Source organism: Chiloscyllium punctatum, chromosome 7, assembly GCF_047496795.1.
Source record: "Chiloscyllium punctatum isolate Juve2018m chromosome 7, sChiPun1.3, whole genome shotgun sequence".
Taxonomy (NCBI): domain Eukaryota; kingdom Metazoa; phylum Chordata; class Chondrichthyes; order Orectolobiformes; family Hemiscylliidae; genus Chiloscyllium; species Chiloscyllium punctatum.
The window spans coordinates 50,602,389-50,618,945 of record NC_092745.1 but is presented as its reverse complement, the minus strand read 5'-3'; the positions used below and the strand labels follow the sequence as shown (position 1 = coordinate 50,618,945).

At 42.2% G+C, this 16,557-nt stretch overlaps 1 protein-coding gene across 2 annotated transcripts in view; it reads right to left on the bottom strand.

Annotated features, from left to right (window-relative positions):
• Window positions 1-16,557, bottom strand: part of lhx4 (LIM homeobox 4) — a 120,665-nt gene that overhangs the window by 63,271 nt on the left and 40,837 nt on the right. The window contains exons 1-2 of one of the 2 annotated variants that reach the window (XM_072573520.1): window positions 16,436-16,545; window positions 13,814-13,985 (exon numbers count right to left, since the gene is read on the bottom strand). In XM_072573520.1, the coding sequence (XP_072429621.1) occupies window positions 13,814-13,985; window positions 16,436-16,511 (248 nt within the window). In that variant the 5' untranslated portion in view covers window positions 16,512-16,545. Of the gene's footprint in view, window positions 1-13,813; window positions 13,986-16,435; window positions 16,546-16,557 lie in introns of those variants that run through there. The other variant, XM_072573519.1, reaches the window with a different exon arrangement.

Genomic DNA, 16,557 nt, shown 5'->3' with positions numbered 1-16,557 from the left:
GCAGGTTAGACCAATGAGAGCCAATGGATGTTATCTACCTGTACTTCAAGAAGGCATTTGATAGGAGACTACTGAGTAAGATAGGGGCCCAGGGTGTCAGAGGCAAGGTGATAGCATGGGTAGAAGGTTAGCTGTCTGGAAGAAAGCAGAGAGTGGGGATAAAAGGGTCCTTCTCAGGATGGCAGCTGGTGACAAGTGGTGGTCCACAAGGCTCAGTGTTGGAAACACAACTTTTCACTTTATACATTAACAATCTAGATGAAGGAACTGGAGGCATTCTGGCTAAGTTTGCAGATGATAAAAAGATAGAGGTAGAGGGACATGATCTTACTGAATGACAGAGTAGATTCAATTCTACTCTTATTCCTATTTTTTATTTTCTTATAAGTACTCTAGGCACATCTCACAGCCTTGTCCCATCATTTACACTTACAAATGCATCTTAAAGTTTTAAAACATTTTTCCCACAGGGCTGTAGGCAGTGAAGCTCTTATGGCATGATAGGTAATAACACTACCTCTGAGACAGGCACCCACTTCAGGACTTGATTCCAATGGAAATTGTATTGATAATGTGGCAAAACAGGTCAGTTAAAAAAGTTCTGAAGAAGGGTCACTGGACTCGAAATGTTAACACGGTTTTCTCTCCACAAATGTTGTCAGACCTGCTGCATTTCTCCAGCTGTCTCTGCTTTGGTTTCAGATTAATTAACAAATTGTAAATCCTTCACTTATGCTTGTGGCAGGAGGTAAGATTCAGAGTCTCCTGTAAAGTCATGCTTGATGTGGGGCGACACCTTTTGAAGCTATGGATTCTGGTGACTGGGTAATGAATTGATCCAGAAAAATTCAGCTCTGGAAATAAATATAAGCCCATGCTTTGCCTGCCACATACACAGCTAGATGGTGTAAAGCCTTAGTGTGAGTTGATAATGGCATGCTGGGAGTAATAAGGCAGACAGAACTTGAGTGAAAAGTGGGACAAAAACAGTACATGCTCAATCAGTTAAGAGATTGAGAAATGGATGGAGGCAGAACTAAGAATATGACTTAATGTAATGTAATTTTAGGTCCAAGAAAGGCAACAGATGAAGGGGAAAAAATTGAATTAACAGAAAGGCACATGACAGATACAATGTAAAAGTAAAAAAAAACACAAAGAGAAAGCAATAGGCATCGCAAGGTAAGAAAAAAATGTTAATTTTAAAATTTGATTCTTTTAAAATCTCCTAAAATAATTCCCAACCTAAAGAAAAAGACTATCTATTAAAAACTATTTGCTTTCTAGGTCAGGGAGGTTGATTGGCAATTACTATGTCCTTAAATGGGTATTTACACTCCAGAATCATGTCCTTTTTCAGCTTGTTAGTTATTTTAGGTGATGTTAAAATTTCAAATTTTAAATGTAACCTTTTTTTTCTTACTTTGCTATGATTTTTGATTGTCCTCCTCTTAGTTTGTTTCCTTGTGTCTCTTACTGGTCTTCACATAAGGCAGTGAGCTTAATGAGTAATTTATTCAGCTTTATACTTTTATGAGAAATGGTGGGGGGAGGGGGGGTGTTAGCATGGTGTGCTTTTTCTATGAAGCTAATGGCAGAGCAGCAATTTGACATTACACAATTCATCACTATCTCTTCCTTGCATTGCACCTTGTTGGTGAACTTACATATTAATAGTAACGTTGTTCAGACAGTGTTATTTTTCCACCGAAAATTTGCACTGTATTTAAATATCCTTTTACTAACATGATCATTTTTAATTACTTTTGATCCACCTCTCAGACCCAGAACATGAGGAATTGAAAATGAGGAGTCTCATATCTTTGGGAGTGAATTGTTAAAAAGATAAAAATATAATTTAAGTATCCCCTTACTTTTCCTGTGTCTAGTCTTATCTCTCTCCAATCCAGTCTTTCTTTACGTCATTTTATTTTTCTTTCTGTGATTGACTTAACCCTAATTCACCCTCCTGTTTTCTCACTCCTCCGTCAATTTATTTCTCAATCCTTAAATCTTATTGGGATAGAGAATACACTGTTGGATATTATTGTCCACTGAAGTCCTAGATGTTCAGTTGCCCTCAAACATCTTTAACAAATTGCAGCTTCAGTAACTTACACAGCAAAAAATCTATATGCTAAAGAGTGCAGGAAAATATTTTCTACACAGTGCAATATCCTGACCAGAAAAATTCCACGCCACTTCAGATAAAAAGAACAGATAGAAACATTGATAGGTAGTTGGATAGATTCTTCCTTTCTTAAAACCTGCTTCATCACAATTCAACAACCCCTGTTCCCCTGCTCCAAACTCTTGCCTCCAGTATCATGAGAAAGGTTAATAATCCATTGTTTCTAGTAATGGTCACTCATAACAATGAAAATAGAACAGTGGTTATTCTCATGTTATTCTTCACAATGTGCCTGGTACAACTCTCAGCCTGATTGAACAATTGTGAGAATAATATTCCGATCTCATTACTGCCTGCACTGCTGCGTTGTGGACCTGTCACGTTCTGTAAAGAGCAATAACTCTGCTTCTGCAGCAGTGCAGCATCTGCATTTCATTCAATACCACTTTGTTGCAGATTCTTAACCATTGGCAGATTCACAGTGGGCTGCGTATAGCATTAAATACAGCTCATGCCGAAGGTTAAGAATGAAATTATAGTGAACAAATAGAGCTGTGGTTTTCACATTGACTGCTGGTAATAGAAATCATATAGTTCTCACTTGTTTGCCTGCACTCCATAATGTAAATGATTCAACATTCAACAACAACTTACATTTATGTGGCACTTTAACAATTTAAAATCTTCTAAAGCACTTCACTGGAGTGGTGATCAAGCAAAATTTGGCACAGAGCCACATAAGCAGATATCAGGGCAGTGATGAAAACCTTAATGAAAGATGTATGCTTTGCTGGACATTTTTAAAGATAATAGAGAGATAGGGAGGCAATAAGATTTAGGAATGGAAATCCAGTGCCTATGGTCTAGGTGCCAACAGTGGAGCAAGGAAAATTGTGGATAACCAATTCGAGAATCCATTGCAGATCTGTGAAGCACAGATTTCGTCATTGAGTTAAAGCCATCCATTTCAGGAAGACTCTTACATAATGTGTAGCCTGACAAGCACACTGAGTCCAACTCCAAACATCAAGTAACAAAGGAGGAAAAGCCTGATATAAATAGTGCTTTTAAGACACAGGAGCTTTTCATGGGATAGAAAAATGCTCCTTATTGAAATTATTCACAGAAGTGCATTGTCAACTGCACAATTACTGTGAATTTAACCATGGTGAAACAAGGGCACAAATTTGATATATAGTTAAGTTGCCTTTACATTTGTGTAACTCACAGTCACTTAATTCAAATCCTTGACCATTCAAATGTTAGTGCAAAACCCATTTCAATTGATTCACAATAGGATGGACAATTAGCAATATCTCATTGAAATCACAAACCACTCTCACTTGAGTATGTATTGCCAACCTTTCATTATTGCTCAGTTAATATCTGATAGAATTTCCCACCCAGCAGTAATCAACAATGTGCACCCAGCGCAAGGATCACAGTGTTTCAAATGGAAGGTTCACAATCACCTGCTCATGACAATAGAAGATGAGTAATAAATGTGGCCTTGCCAGACAAAATGGTCAGAATTTGTGGTGTACCTTAAAATCCAAACCCACCTGACTCTGAAGCACAAAGCTATACAAAGAAATACAAAGAGCATATGGCACAGAAACAGACCTTTCAGATTCCACTAGCCCGGGCTAGCATTCGCCTTCCACACCAAGAACCTGTATGAATAGCATTTTCTTGCAATGTTCCATATCAGTTTAACTCCTTGTCCTTTGTTCAACTATTCATTGTTATCTTGAATATTATCATAATTTCTGGCTCAACCATGAAACCTAAAAGCAAACTGGAAATCATATCACATCATTTATGTGAAAAATGTTGCACTGTCCTGCCCTAAATCTCCTAAATTTAATCTTGCATACACTCCCCATCTTTCTTGACCCTATAACTATTAAAAACAATCTGCTTTGTTCACTTAGATGACTCAGAAAAACATCTATTATGTCTTCCCGAAATCTGCATTGCCATAGCGACAAATCAGTGAAATGTTTGAAACTTTTTAAAACTTTTGAAAATTAGTTGGTATTCTAGTTTATTTGCCTTGTAATCTCTTTGAAGCCTCAAGTAAGTTTCCTATGTTGTGGAACCCAATAACGTACATACCATCCTAGCTGATGTCTACTCTAGGTGTCATGTAAGCTCATCATCAAATCTTGGTCTTTATATTCTATAATGGAGTAAAACTCAGAATTCTATACTGGCCATTTCTATACAAAGGAGATTGCTATTCTCTAGCCAAAAATTAGGCCCTGACTCAAAGAGTATAAAACACATTAACTGGTTGACATGATTTGGAGGTGCTGGTGTTGGAGCGGGATTTATGAAGTTAAAAATCACACAACACCGGATTCTAGCCCAACAGGTTTATTTGGAAGCACTGATGAACCACCTGATGAAGGAGCGGCTCTCTGAAAGCCATTGCTTCCAAATAAACCTATTGGACTATAACCTGGTGCTGTGTGATTTTTAACATTATCTGGATGGATTGCTTCTATGCATTTTTTTAAATGTTGGGATGGTGTAGCAGAGGCACTGTCATTCATATTTAAACCTTCATTACAAGATGGCAGAGGGTTAATGGTTAGTTAATATTATGGCCGATATTTAATATGGCATAGAGACATAGAGCTGTAGAGCATGGAAACAGACCCTATGGTCCATACCGATGAAATATTCTACATTAATCTAGTCCCACCTGCAGCGTTTGGCCTAATTCTTCTAAACTCTTTCTATTCATATATCCATCCCGACACCTTTTAAATGTTGAAAATTTATGCTGAGGGATCAATTGATCCATCAGTCTAACATGAGTATTAGGAAATATAATGATAACCCTTTCAAAGAAGAAAACCAAAAAAAAAGCAGTGAGTAACCAAAACTATAATAATGAATCCTGAACATTGCTTTCAAAAAGGAAAGCCTTACTTGAGTAAGTCTTTTGACAAGGTAACAGTGTAGACAAAGGTAATACCATAGATGAAATGTGACTATATTTCCTTTGATAAGATGCCATTTATGGACTCATGAATAAAGTGAGTTCCTGCTGTCAAGTGCTAAATAGCAGAATGGGTGACTGGGTGGCTGAAAGAGAGACAAGTAAATGTAAAAGGTGATTGTTCAGAGTGTCAGAAGATGAAACATGTGCCCCAGAAGGATCCGTGTTGGGACTTGTATTCACAATTTACATAAATATTTTAAACTTTGGAGTTGAAAACATTTTCTTTTTAAATATGTGGCAGTACTAAGTCAAGACAGACAGTCAACACTTCAGGACAGAGCAACAAATTACAATCAGATATTGACAAGCTTGATACTTGAGCATAAAATTGGCGAAAGCATTTCTGCATAGGCATGCATGTGAGGCATGAGTGTACGGGAGGAGGAAAAACTAAGACCATTGCATTCTACTTGGAGAACAAGAATTTAAGTGATGTAGATAATCAAAGGGATTTGGATTCCTGGTAAAACTCAGTGGATGCACGATTGTGTATGAAATGTACTACAAGGATCCTACTCTGTGACAAATAATGAAAGCATGTGGTCATGTTAAAATATTTACAGGGACCATGCATGGACTGTGTGCAACAATTAAATTTTAAAGGGAACGTTGAGAGTACAACTGCACACATCAGCAAAAGTCATGCCACAGGATAATATTTCATAACAAAAGCAAGCCACACATTAGTTTTTAGAAGGCTAGAATTGAAATGTAAAGGCATCATCCTAAAAATAATTAACACACATTGCTTACAATTGTATGTGGAGTACTGTTTTACAGCTCTGTTTACCATGTTATAAAATGGATAAGGGTACACTGCAGAGGGCAAAAATAAAATATTTTCAAGCTTGAGAACAGAATCTAATATTATACCTGAAACACACATCAGAAATTGCTGGAGAAACTCAGCAGGTCTGATAGTGGGAAGGAAGCATCGTTAACGATTGGAGTCCAGTGATCAGGGTTCAGTGACTGAAGAAGGTACTGTGGACTCGAACCTTGCTTTCTATCCGCAGGTGCTGCCGGACCTGCTGAGTTTTTCCAGCATTTTCTGTTTCTGTGTATTTCAGATTTCTAGCATCTGTCGCTCTTTCTTATATACTATTGTGATATTATATTGTCCGGAAAGGGTTCATAGGCGTGGGCTTATTTCTTTTGATAGAGGAGTGGACTAATTTAAAATTCTGAATCGGTAGAGACACAGATGGCGTATTTGCTCTTGTAGAAAGCAGGAAAACTGGTAGTCATGAATGAGACAGCTACCAAGAGCTCAAATCAGGAACTCACACGAATCTGAGCTGAGGTAAAGTCATTCTGACTCGAATCGTTAATTCCCTACATAGATGCAGACAAATCTGCTGAGTTTCTCCAGAACTTTCTCGTTTTTGTTTAACTCAGACGTCCAGCATCTGCACGACTGTTCTTCTTTTGTAGCACTGGCCCATTAATGGGAGTCAAGATACGCAGAAGACGGTGGGGATGCGGAGAGAGGGTTGGGAGTGGGGGGTGGGGGTGGGTGGGTGGGGAGGTGATGTAGGTGGGAGGATTAAAGGACAATGATAGAAAAGATGGATGTGAAAGAATGGGACAGTGCTGGAGTCGATCAAAAATAGCGGCAGGGGTTAGTTGGGCCAAATGGCCAGTTTCTGCGCTGCATTTTCAATGGGATTCAAACTTCTCCCCCTAGTGTAGTATCTAGCGGAAATGCTGCCTTTCATTCCATGTGAAACCGTACCATCTGTCACAACAGAGTCTAACCCCATGAAAAGTATCATTGCTGCCTTTTTAAAAACTAAAATTCCTCTTTAATGTCGCGGAAGTTAATTCGTCACTTTTAAACTTTATTCCCCTAATCTCCCTTAACAGGATTGTTTCAATTTCTACGAAAAAAAAGGACTTCTTACTGTGTTTGGTAACAACTACCAATTCAGGCGCAACTCCTTCTAGGTTCAACATTCTGAACTGAATCGGTCCCAGAAGTGAACCGTGTTGGACATCACCGCTTTCCCTTCATTTAGATATTTAATAATTTCCACCTATATAAGTGATTAACATTTGAAATTTTGAAATTACTTGTCCGTTCTCTGGAATCCGGCCAGCATCTACGCTCAATATGAACCCAGAAAGTTGATTGCTAAGGCTTTTGGAAATTCACTCCCTTAGCTCCGGCAGAGGTTGAGAGTGAATCCCAACAGACTCTGGCGCTTTTGTCTTGGCTTAGTTTAACTAACTTATCTCAATAACATGGGGTTAGATTCTAATCAATCTAACCATGGGGTTAGATTCTAATCAATCTAACCCCACCGGGTAGGTTTATAGAGGCGTGCAAGAAGAAAGACCTTTTTCGGTGTCTGCAGTTATAATGGTAGTGCTGCCCGGCAGAAGGAAGAGATGTGAAATTTCAGGGAAAATGTGGTTTGAGTCCGAGAAGGGAATGGACCGGTCTCTCCTCCTAATCTCTCCACCCTGCAGGCACCCTGCCTTTATTCCTGATGAAGGGCTTTTGCCCGAAACGTCGATTTTCCTGCTCCTCGGATGCTGCCTGACCTGCTGTGCTTTTCCAGCACCACTCTAATCTAGACTCTGGTTTCCAGCATCTGCAGTCCTGGTTTTTTATCTACTCCTAACTGATCGACGGGTCGGGGAGAAGCACAATGTTTCCACCAAGTTATTTGCCAGAAGTGAATTATCTATAAGCGTGTTTCTTGCTCTCAATTTTTCAGATTTCCATTTGCCTGAATCTTCTGAAACCTGCATAATTTGCTGCTTACAATGCAACTAAATCAAAGGTAAACTCACTGAACTTTCTCTGATTCCCAAACTTGACGGGATTCTGTCTGAGATGTACAAATAGGGCCCGAATACACCTCAGTGATCAGTGAGTTACCGTCCTTTTGTTAAATATAGTAAGCCTTATTTACAGATATTACGTTAGCCGAATCCAACAGTGAGGCTCAGGAATGCGGATCGCTCAGTTTGCTGGAAAACTGGATGTATTTATTGTTTTGTTTTCAACCAACTTTCAAACGCGTTGCCAGTGTTTTCACTGGAAGCCGATTCTCCGGACCTCGGGACTGGTAACGAAAGGTCATCCGAGAACATTTCTCAGGCCAAGTTCTGAACTAACCCTGTGCCCCGGATCTCTGGGCGGGAAGGCAAGGGCAATCATATTACAGACATCAAAGATTACGGGCCGTCAGAAGTGGACCAGGCAACATCTCACAGAAATCCGATGTTCGCTAATGATTCCCTCAATTTGATCGGAGTTGCTCGCTGACATCAGAGCGGCTCAGAGTCAGGAAAGGAATATCCAGATGACAAAATGATTTTGAAGCGCAATATTGAAATAGTTCCCATGGGGGAAAAACCCTCACCCTCTAGATTAGATTCCCTACAGTGTGGAAACAGGCCCTTCGGCCCAACAAGTCCACACCGACCCTCTGAAGAGCAACCCACCCAGACGCATTCCCCTATATTTACCCCTTCACCTAACACTACGGGCAATTTAGCATGGCCAATTCACCTAACCTGCATATCTTTGGACTGTGGGAGGAAATCCACGTAGACACGGGGAGAATGTGCAAACTCCACACGGACGGTTGCCCGAGGCAGGAATTGAACTCTGGTGCTGTGTGGCAGCAGTGCTAACCACTGTGCCACCGTGCCACCCTCTAATCCACATTGCTCACCATTTGGAAAACAAAATGCTGATCGCGTTCATTCCCAAATGTAGACCGCACCATTCTCTAATTCAATTCACAGTCCATCCTTTGATCCAGGTCACAATTCACCCTGTAATCCAGATCACACTTCATTCCCTAATCCTGGTTACAATTCACTTTATAATTCTGATCACACTTCACTTCTTAATCCAGATCATAATTCACTCTCTAATCCAGATCACACTTCTCTCCCTAATTCTGATCACAATTCACTCCCTAATCCATATTACACCACTCCTGTGATCCACACTGCATCCATTCTTTCATCCTTTCACATTTCACCCTCTAAACCAGATCACATTTATCAGCCACTTTGCACTTCAGGTACTGTCACACTAATCCGGCTCACATTTTACTTAGTCCTGTATTGTCAATGCCTCCCACTCCTCGTTGGTTTATGGTTGCATTTCCCTGTGTCAGAATTGGATATGAATCTGGCTGACCTCAAGCACTTTTCAGTGCGATGGTTATAATTTTTTTAGCAAATCAATTTGAGTTGTTAACTGTTGTGCACCGTGAGTGTCCGACATTGGGGTTTCACAGAACGGAGCCTAGGTTTTATTACGCTTGGGATGTTTCTAGTCTCACCGGCTGAAATTACATTGCAATAGCTCACAGTTGCTTCTTAACTTAAAAAAAGTGAATCAGAATTAAATTCGCAGGTTTTATATTGGATTAGGTTCCCTACAGCGTAGAAACAGGCCATTTGGCCCAACAAGTCCACAGCGACCCTCCAAACAGTAACCCAAGGCCCCCCCGCCCCCCCCCCCCCTGACTAATGCACCTAACATTATGGGCAATTTAGCATGGCCAATTCACCCAAACTGCACATTTTTGGATTGTGAGAGGAAGCCCACGCAGGCAGGCACGGGGAGGATGTGCAAACTCTACACAGACAGTCGCCTGAGGCTGGAATCGAACCTGGGTCCCTAGCACTGTGAGGGACTAACCGCTACCACCCACTGAGCCACCATGCCGACTTCAACATGAGTTTTATTACCATCTTGAAACCGCTCAAATGGTGTAGAAATTGTGTAATAAAAGGTTGAACTGTATTTTGCCTTTAGAAATCGTTTTCTTATACTTTTAGCAATGCGAAAAAATTTCAAGTCCTGTTTATTTCTTTAAAGTACAATATTGCAGGGAGATGTGGCGCGTGGATTAAACGACCAGGATTCACCCCCCGGGTTATCTCCTCAGTAAATGTCCTTTCCTACTTGTCAAATCAAAGATAGCCGCCGTTAAAGGGTTAATTTTACAAAGCGGCGAAGGGATTTTACAGAAATTTCGGACTAAGAGAACGTCCGGATTTTTTTTTAATCTTGGTTATAACACGGCGGTTGAAAACTGTAATTCTCCACATGATGTCAACCTCCGAATAGAAACGGCGCCACTTCACGGGGATTGTCATGAGATTTAAAGATCACTCGGATTTACACGGCACAGATTTTAAAATCCCAGTCCCGTGTAAACAACACTCACCACTACGTGCCCTAAGGTGGGTCCAATTTCGGCTCAGGAATTTATCAAAAATCCCGGTTGGAAAGAGCTGGATAACTTAAACAAAGCTCCAAAAATAAACGGCCCTTCTCAAATGTGGACAGCAATCTCGCCTTGAAAGCCAATTAAATAGCGTTCGTGCGCTTTTTTTGAAGGCACGGTCGGGGTAATTTTAACTGAGGTCCCCGGTTAAGTAACGACTCAGTCTGCGCAGAATTTGCAAGTTTATCAGACAATCGCTTTGAAGCCCAGATTCCGCACTATCTCGACTGTCGTTCTGTCTCACTTTAAACAGCGAAGGGCCGGTTTTGCTTTTGCGGGAGAAATTGTATTTTTAAAAATATTGAGTCAGCCACGACCCTTATTTCAGCGCACAATATTATTCTCAGCTCAAACCGGAGCGCCGCAGCTTCGAGGGTGGGCAGATGTTGTTTGGTGAGGTGATTAAAGGCTCGGATTTGCAGTGCAATTCAGTGGGAAACCCGCTGAAGTTAATCTTCGGTATTTGGGTCAACAAAATGCATCGGATGGGAGGGAGAGAGTAAGGAAACAAGCCATGGAACAGCAGGCCAAGTCGACAGGCCCATAATACAGAACCTGGGGTGAGAAAAGACAAAATCTAGGAGTGGCCTCGAAAAGACAAAATGTAACCATAGATCCTCAGCGTTGATTTCACCGACTGACTGACTATTAACTGAGGTGAAAAAGGACTACACTGTGCCGCAAGCAGGCAACAGAAGCGGGTTTGAGTTCGAGAACGCCTTTGTTTTGCAACTGGACCAGCCTTTTTCGTTGGTGCCTCCTCGTATGTTTCAGCCCCTCAGAAAAAAAACTCTTCAACATTAAACCCCCAACTCCTCCCCCATTCTTCCACTTAGTTGTTACCTAAGAAGTCCTCAAATGAGCTCACCTTCTCTCCTATTCTGTGATAACCAAGTAACTAGACGGCGTTTGTTACGAAATTATATTCAATTAACTTTTTTTTTCCCGTATGTTTCTTTCCACATATGGATATAAGGATGCTCATTTGATGGCTCTATCTATCCGGTATCTCTCTCAGAATGTCTGCGCATATTGTATATATCCATTTAGCTCGGGCTTTCGGAACATCGTCTTGGCTTATTTCTAGCAGATATATTAATTGCATAATTACACATTCACGGTACACAAAGTGACTCTGATCAAGACCGACACCGTCATGGTGAAAGTGGAGATCATTCTTCAGAGAACAAGCCATTTTATCCCCTCGCCCCACCCCCTCCCATTTTCTCTCAAGGTGTGCTATGTTTTCCCGCTGTAAGGCTTGTTTTAAATAAGCGTGTTTTTAACCGGCCTGGGATGCACAGTCAAAGCGCGGAATCTACTTTTGCCCCCACTATGAGTAAAGCTCAGGTACGTCGCAGGCACGGACAGCAAGTCATTCACTACCAAGTTAGATTTTCAACTGAGCAAAATTTCATCGAAATAACAGCATAAACTTTGAGGCTTGCATGCCGCAAACAATACATAGCATTTATACAACAAGTTCTGTGATATTGAGGCATTGTCTCACAATGGCCTGTAAATGTTGATCCGAACCACCCCGCAATATTCTCAAATATTGATACAAATAGCCCCCAACAGGCTGCGATATTGACACAATCATCTCACAATAGTTTCTAATATTCCTTAAAATCAGTTCACAGTAGTGTTTCGTTGGTGCCACCATCCCACAAAAACCTGTAACCTTTGTACAACTATCCCACAAAAACCTGTAACCTTTGTACAACTATCCCACAATGGTCTGTAACCTTTACACAACCATCTCACAAAAAGCTGTAATGCTATTACAAGCATCCGAACTCCACATAAAGTGCTGGTCACTCTTCACCTCCTTGCCTCTGCAGTGGACAATATGACTACCACGCTTAGCTATCTATCGGTCTGGCCAATTACTTGATTTTAACCTATCCTATCCATATAGCCCGCTGTTAGAGTTATACCGCTTCCCTCTGACAGGCAATATCCGCGCTTCTCCATTGTGACTTGTTGTTTAAACAGTCCCGCCGCTCTTTAACAGTTTTGTGATCTGACCTGTGTATTTGGTCCTGGCTTTTGAGCTGGAACAAACACATATGACGCAGTATGAGAGCAAAACTGCGTTCAGTGTACCACAACAGGGGGACACTCAACAGAATATTTGAGGCGCTAAGTATCAAAATGTTGATTCAGCTTGTATTTAGAAATGTGTTCTTCACTATTAACATAACCCCTACATAAGTATCAGCATATGTCTGTGTTCGCCCAGCAACAGACATCTAAAACAGTACACTTCCTGGTATCAAATATATGATTTCGTTATGTATTACAAGTCGACGCTAATAATGGGAACAGAGTGTGACAATGACATGTGCATGGGAGAAAGAAAGTGTATATGAGAGAGGAGTTGTTAATGTGTCAGTGTGAGAGATTATTAGCGCGTGTTACAAAGAGGGGGCATTTTTGAGAGCCATTGTGTGTGTGAGACGAAACGAATGTGCGAGAGAGGGCGTCAGTTTGAGCGAAAGTGTGTGTGTGTGAGAGAGAGAGTGTGCGTTTGAGAAGGGAAGTGTGTTTGAGAGGATAGCAGTTTGAGGGAGACAGTGTGCGTGAAAGAAAAAGTATGTATGTGTGTCAAAGAGTGTGGGAGAATCTGGGAATGCGCTATGTGTGTTGTTTGAAGAGTGATAGCTGATTAGGTTCATAAGTATACAGATTCTGGATTAGTGGTGCAGGAAGAGCACAGCAGGCCAGTCAGCATCCGAGGAGCAGTAAAATCGACGTTTCGGGCAAAAGCCCTTTATCAGGAAGACAGGCAGAGAGCCTGAAGCGTGAGAGGACGGTGGGGGTGGGGAGATAGACGACCGCTTTCCAGGTGACAATACCAAATGGCGATTTAGGTGATAGAAAACAGCCTAGATTTCGGCAGGCAGTAAGGAGTTACCCTGGGCAAGTTAGAAAGATCTTAAGGTATCACATCAATTATCTAAATACATTCAATAAGCAGCAACTCTATGTAGGAACAAATAACTGCAGCTGCTGGAATTTGTACAGAAAACGATAAGCCCTGGAGATCACAGCGGCTCTGGCAGCACCCATGGAGAGAAGGCAAGCTAACATTTCGACTCTTCATCTGGACATTAGCTTGTTCTCTCCATGGATGCTATCTGAAGCGCTGTGATCTCCCACATTTGTTATTTTCAGCAGCAACTCTGTGTAATGCAGCGACAGTGCACACATGATTCAATCATAACGTGCTGTGAAGCAAATCCTTCTCCACCCTGCCGTGCTACAGATGTGCCCGGTGGACATCTGGGCACAATCTATGCCCCCTGTATGGGCACCGAGTGAGAGTGGTGACCTGTGCGGGGGTTTTGATGGGTCACGCTGCTCTTTGAGGGCAGTCGCACATAGCGCGAGCTGACTCACTTGAAAAAGTCTTCCTTGCAGTAAACGTTGCCGTTCCTGGAGAAACACTTGTCCGTGAGCTGTAGCTGACAGTCAGCGCACTTCAAGCACTTGCTGTGCCAAGAGCGGTCCAGCACTTTCAGAATGAACTTGTCCAGGATGTGCTGGTTACAACCCGCGCAAAGCGGGATCTCTGCAAAAGGGAGAGGAAGAGGAGTCAGTCTAAAAGCAGAACACAATGCACAAGACAACAAGAATGAACCCTGCAGAAATATAGCTGTAACCTCTAACTGGGGCGAGGGAAGAAATTATACACACGTGAGAGGACCAGAGCAGAACAGAAATCAAACACAAAGGCAGGACATAAAGCAGATAACAAATCTTCAATATAGATGGCAAAAAAGACTTTTACAGAACAAACTTGGCAGCGTGTGAACACCAGGGACGTGAAGATGCTGAGGAATTTTATCCCGGTCAAACGCCCACTATTAATTCGTTTTATCATGACAGTTACTCGGCAATATTATTCCAAGTGAAATGTGGTACAGTACAGAAGTACGAATTTAAAATATTCCAAATGTTCAACTTGGATATTCCTGAACACAAGGAAAGGCAGAATTCTCCTGTTCACCTTTGACAGAAAAGTGCAGGAATGCTTTCCCAAACTGTCAGGGTGTGTGGCAAGTGGACTGTCCAATACACGCACTCCGACTGCTGAGAACAAAAACAGGGAACCAACGGTGAACAGAGCAAGGGTCCCTTAGTCTCGAAAACCTTCTGCCTTTCCAACCAACAAAATGGGGCAGACTGGGTTTTGATTTGACAATCTCTGACTTGTAACTTGGGAACAACGTTTAAAATGTAATGACAAACTGGGAAAAAAAAACACTTTTTCATTTATAACGAAGAGAGATCCTCGAATGTGACCAGAACACCCATAAATTGAGACTAACTAAAAAAAACAAAATCGTGGTAATTACAAGTTCACAGACGTGGAGTTTGCCCGTGATCAGGGAGAAAGTGTTCAAAGATGTAACTTTTACGCAGGAGCAGGTGAGTGTTGTGATTAAGAATCATTGTTCCATGGAGGATCAATGTGAAATATAGTGACTTTTTAGCATATTATAAACAAAAACATTGACACCTGCATGTCATTGACATTTGAAAGCAGATAAATATAAATAAAATTAACTTGCGTTCAAATTTAACATTTTAAAAAATGCTTAAGGTTTGGATCAGGAGCTCAGTTGCCGCACCAGGGACAGTCCCGTCCTGATGAATGATTCAGACTGGCAAGCGGCAGAAATCTCACTCGCTTTCAGTCCGCTGTGTCCCCGGGACAGCTCCTTGCGGCCGCTCGTCAACAGCTCACTTGAAGCAAATAAACTCAACGGTGCGGCTTGGTCCGGGTGTACGGGGAGCACGGACAGAATACTAACCAAACCGGGAACACAACTAGCAATTGGAAACACACTTTTCTCAGCACACTTCTCTGGATTACATACATCCCCCAACATCCATCCGGCCTCGACACGGGCATCCCCCTGCTCGGTTGCTGAGTAACTCGATCTCTACACTTTAACCTAATTATTTTAAGACAGCTTTGAAACCCTATTTAATATTAATACTTCCCCCCCCCCCCCCCCCCCCCACACACACACACATATGCATGTGCGTGGAAATAAATAATACACTTTCAGCTAAAGAGAGAGAGAGGCTAGTGGTATGTCCCTGACTGTTAATATGCCTTGTCGATCCATGATAAAAACTGAAAGACAGCCTTGGAAATAAAACCTGATAAAGATTATTTATCTGTGTTGCCTGACTATATGAAGCAGGCGGGCTGTCCATTATAATTGGGCTTCCCGTCTCCCTGTTGCGGGTTCCTGCACTGCTCTGTTACTGGCGTTGAGTGAATGGTCTCTGACAGTGTCACACGCTTTAACCAGCCCCCCCCCCTCCCCCCACTCCTCCTCCCACTGCCCACTGGATGCCCACACGGTAACATTCCGGGCAATTCAAGTCCCGATCCTCGAACCTGCCCGAGGCTTCCATGTCTTCTTTGCCGAGTCATGTCAGCTGAGAAGGCAGGCTTGGGTTAATCTATTTTTTTAAATTATGATTTCTCCTGCAGCGTTGGCTAGCCTGAACTTGTTGCGGGCTTTTTTTTTAAACTCCAGAATTGCGGAGCAGCGCAGTCCGTGCAGTATCCCTTCATGTTTCCAACCGGAGAGCTTGCCCGCTTCAGGGCAGAGCTGGCAGCGTGCGCTTCATTGCCAGGTGACTGATGTAACCCACACCAGGGTCTTCTTTATCCCCTTCCTCTCCTCCCGTCTCCTGATGAAAAGTTGCAACACTCACGTTCCCGAGCCAAACACCGCAATGGTCACCAATACGTTGGCCTTCAACGAGAACATCAGGGCCTGATGTACAATGCAGCCTGCAATGCATTTGAGCTCCTCATTTGAATTCCTGCAGCAATGCATCCACCTGATGTCCCTCCTGATGCATCCTTCTAACCCCTGGCCTCTATTCCCCCACACCCTCCTCCGAGCTCCCCCAACCTCAGCACGCACCCCCTTTGCTCAGAAATGCAGCTTCCCCGCGGCTGGATAAACGTCCCTGGGACTGAAAGCTCCTTACGTTGTACCGTGACTCCCAGCAGCTCCCGAACTCCTTTTCCGGGACTCTCTGTGGTCACGGCTGCACTTTGCATCATTTTGTGTTTTTTTTCCCAAACGGAGGGTCCTTTCCCCCACTACACC